At 49.0% G+C, this 2271-nt stretch overlaps 1 gene segment (V, D, J or C); it reads left to right on the plus strand.

Moving 5' to 3' along the window:
- Positions 1–538: 538 nt before the first annotated feature.
- On the plus strand, positions 539–1214 carry LOC116535511. The segment is given in 2 exon segments: positions 539–668; positions 811–1214. Coding segments are annotated over 2 exon segments (435 nt in total).
- Positions 1215–2271: the final 1057 nt, after the last annotated feature.

Below are 2271 nucleotides of genomic sequence, written 5' to 3' on the forward strand. Positions count from 1 at the left end.
AATCTGGACTCCACTCACTACTGTCTGGAGGACGAGGGAAAAACATTCACCCTCCTAATAATGATTCACTAATAAAGATGGGCTTTGAGCATAGGGCTCCCATCATCCTATCTATATTATAAAAGTCATCTTGAGGTAACACTTGTAAAGGTCTCACCAATGCATCTGGCATGTATTATGGGCTTTTAAGTGGCCCTTCTTAGTGAGCTAGTGATGTACAGAAAATGCCATTCACGCTGTGTGCACCAGGGGGCACTGTGAGGTTTAGTCTGAGGCCCCTAATGAGTCCAAGTCCTCTGGTAATGCTCAAGTGCAAAGGGCACGACTGCTGCTTCCTTTGAGGCCCCTTCTATTGGGTAAATCTGAAAACACACTCGGCCCTTCGTATTACCTTGGGAAATTACTCAGAGAAGGCCTCGGGCTCAGGGCTAACACAAGAACCAGGACAAATATTTCAGGGAATGGAGAACAGATTTGCATCCACTGCTCCACAGCCACCTAACAGGACACAAGAATAAAGGAAGTAGATTTGCATGAAGAGCCTCCCTTCCTATGATAAGACAGGCCTGAAGGTTCCTCCTTAGCTGTGGGCTCAGAGGCAGAGCTCTGGGGTGTCTCCACCATGGCCTGGACCCCGCTCCTGCTCCCCCTCCTCACTCTCTGCACAGGTGCTGCCTCCCAGGGCTCAGTCCCTGCAGAACCAGGGATGAGCCTAGCCCTGACCTTTAGGTCAGCACAAGGAGTGATGCGCGGGGTAAGGCCCTGGGAATGAGACTCATCCTCAGACACCTTTCCTGTCTTCTCTTGCAGGCCCTGTGGTTTCCTCTGCAATGACTCAGGAGCCTGCAGTGTCTGTGGCCTTGGGACAGACAGCCACGATTACCTGCCAGGGAGGTGGCATAGGAACCTATACTGCAAGCTGGTATCAGCAGAAGCTGGGCCAGGCCCCTGTGCTGGTCATCTATGGTAACAACAACCGGCCCTCAGGGATCCCAGACCGATTCTCTGGCTCCAGCTCAGGAAACACAGCTTCCTTGACCATCACTGGGGCTCAAGTGGAAGATGAGGCTGACTATTACTGTGGCTCCTGGGACAGCAGTGGTACTCATCCCACAGTGATACAGACAGACGGGGAAGTGAGACAGAAACCCCTTCCCTCTCTGTGTCACCCTCTCTCTCCAGCCCCAGCAGGACTGTGAACAAAGCCATAAGCAGGGCTGGCCCAGTTCACCTGGATCTGAGGCCTTCAGGCTGCCCTTCCCTCCAGCCCTCCAGGCAGGCACTGCAGAAGGTGGGTCAGGATAGGATTGGAGGCTGGAAGGACCACGCTGTTCTGCTGTAGTTTGGACTGAGTGTGTCTTGGCTCAAGATGCCCTGAGTGGAAGGACAGTAAGAGGGAGACAGACAGCCATGGAGTGTCCATGGTCTCTGGAGTTCCTCTTATGTAATGACTGAATCTAATACAATACCTGTACTCTGTGGCCCAAATGCCCTGGAATTTTTTTTTTTTTTTTTTTTTTTTGCATTTTAGGTTTTGGGGTACATGTGAAGAACATGCAAGACTGTTGCATAGGTACACACATGGCAGTGTGATTTGCTGCCTTCCTCCCATCACCTATATCTGGCATTTCTCCCCATGCTATCCTTCCCCAACTCCCCACCCCTCACTGTCCTTCCCCTATTTCCCCCTAACAGACCTCAGTGTGTGATGCTCCCCTCCCTGTGTCCATGTGTTCTCATTGTTCAGCACTTGCCTATGAGTGAGAACATGCGGTGTTTGATTTTCTGTTCTTATGTCGGTTTGCTGAGAATGATGGTTTCCAGGTTCATCCATGTCCCTACAAAGGACACAAACTCATCATTTTTTATGGCTGCATAGTATTCCATGGTGTGCATGTGCCACATTTTCCCTGTCCAGTCTATCATCGATGGGCATTTGGGTTGGTTCCAGGTCTTTGCTATTGTAAACTGTGCTGCAATGAACATTCGTGTGCATGTATCCTTATAGTAGAATGATTTATAATCCTTTGGATATATACCCAGTAATGGGATTGCTGGGTCAAATGGAATTTCTATTTCTAGGTCCTTGAGGAATCGCCACATTGTCTTCCACAATGGTTGAACTAATTTACACTCCCACCAACAGTGTAAAAGTGTTCCTATTTCTCCACATCCTCTCCAGCATCTGTTGTCTCCAGATTTTTTAATGATCGTCATTCTAACTGGCATGAGATGGTATCTCAATGTAGTTTTGATTTAGATTTCTCTAAT

The sequence above is a fragment of the Sapajus apella genome, unplaced genomic scaffold (genome assembly GCF_009761245.1).
Source record: "Sapajus apella isolate SASKATOON/1434 unplaced genomic scaffold, GSC_monkey_1.0 scaffold95, whole genome shotgun sequence".
Lineage (NCBI taxonomy): Eukaryota > Metazoa > Chordata > Mammalia > Primates > Cebidae > Sapajus > Sapajus apella.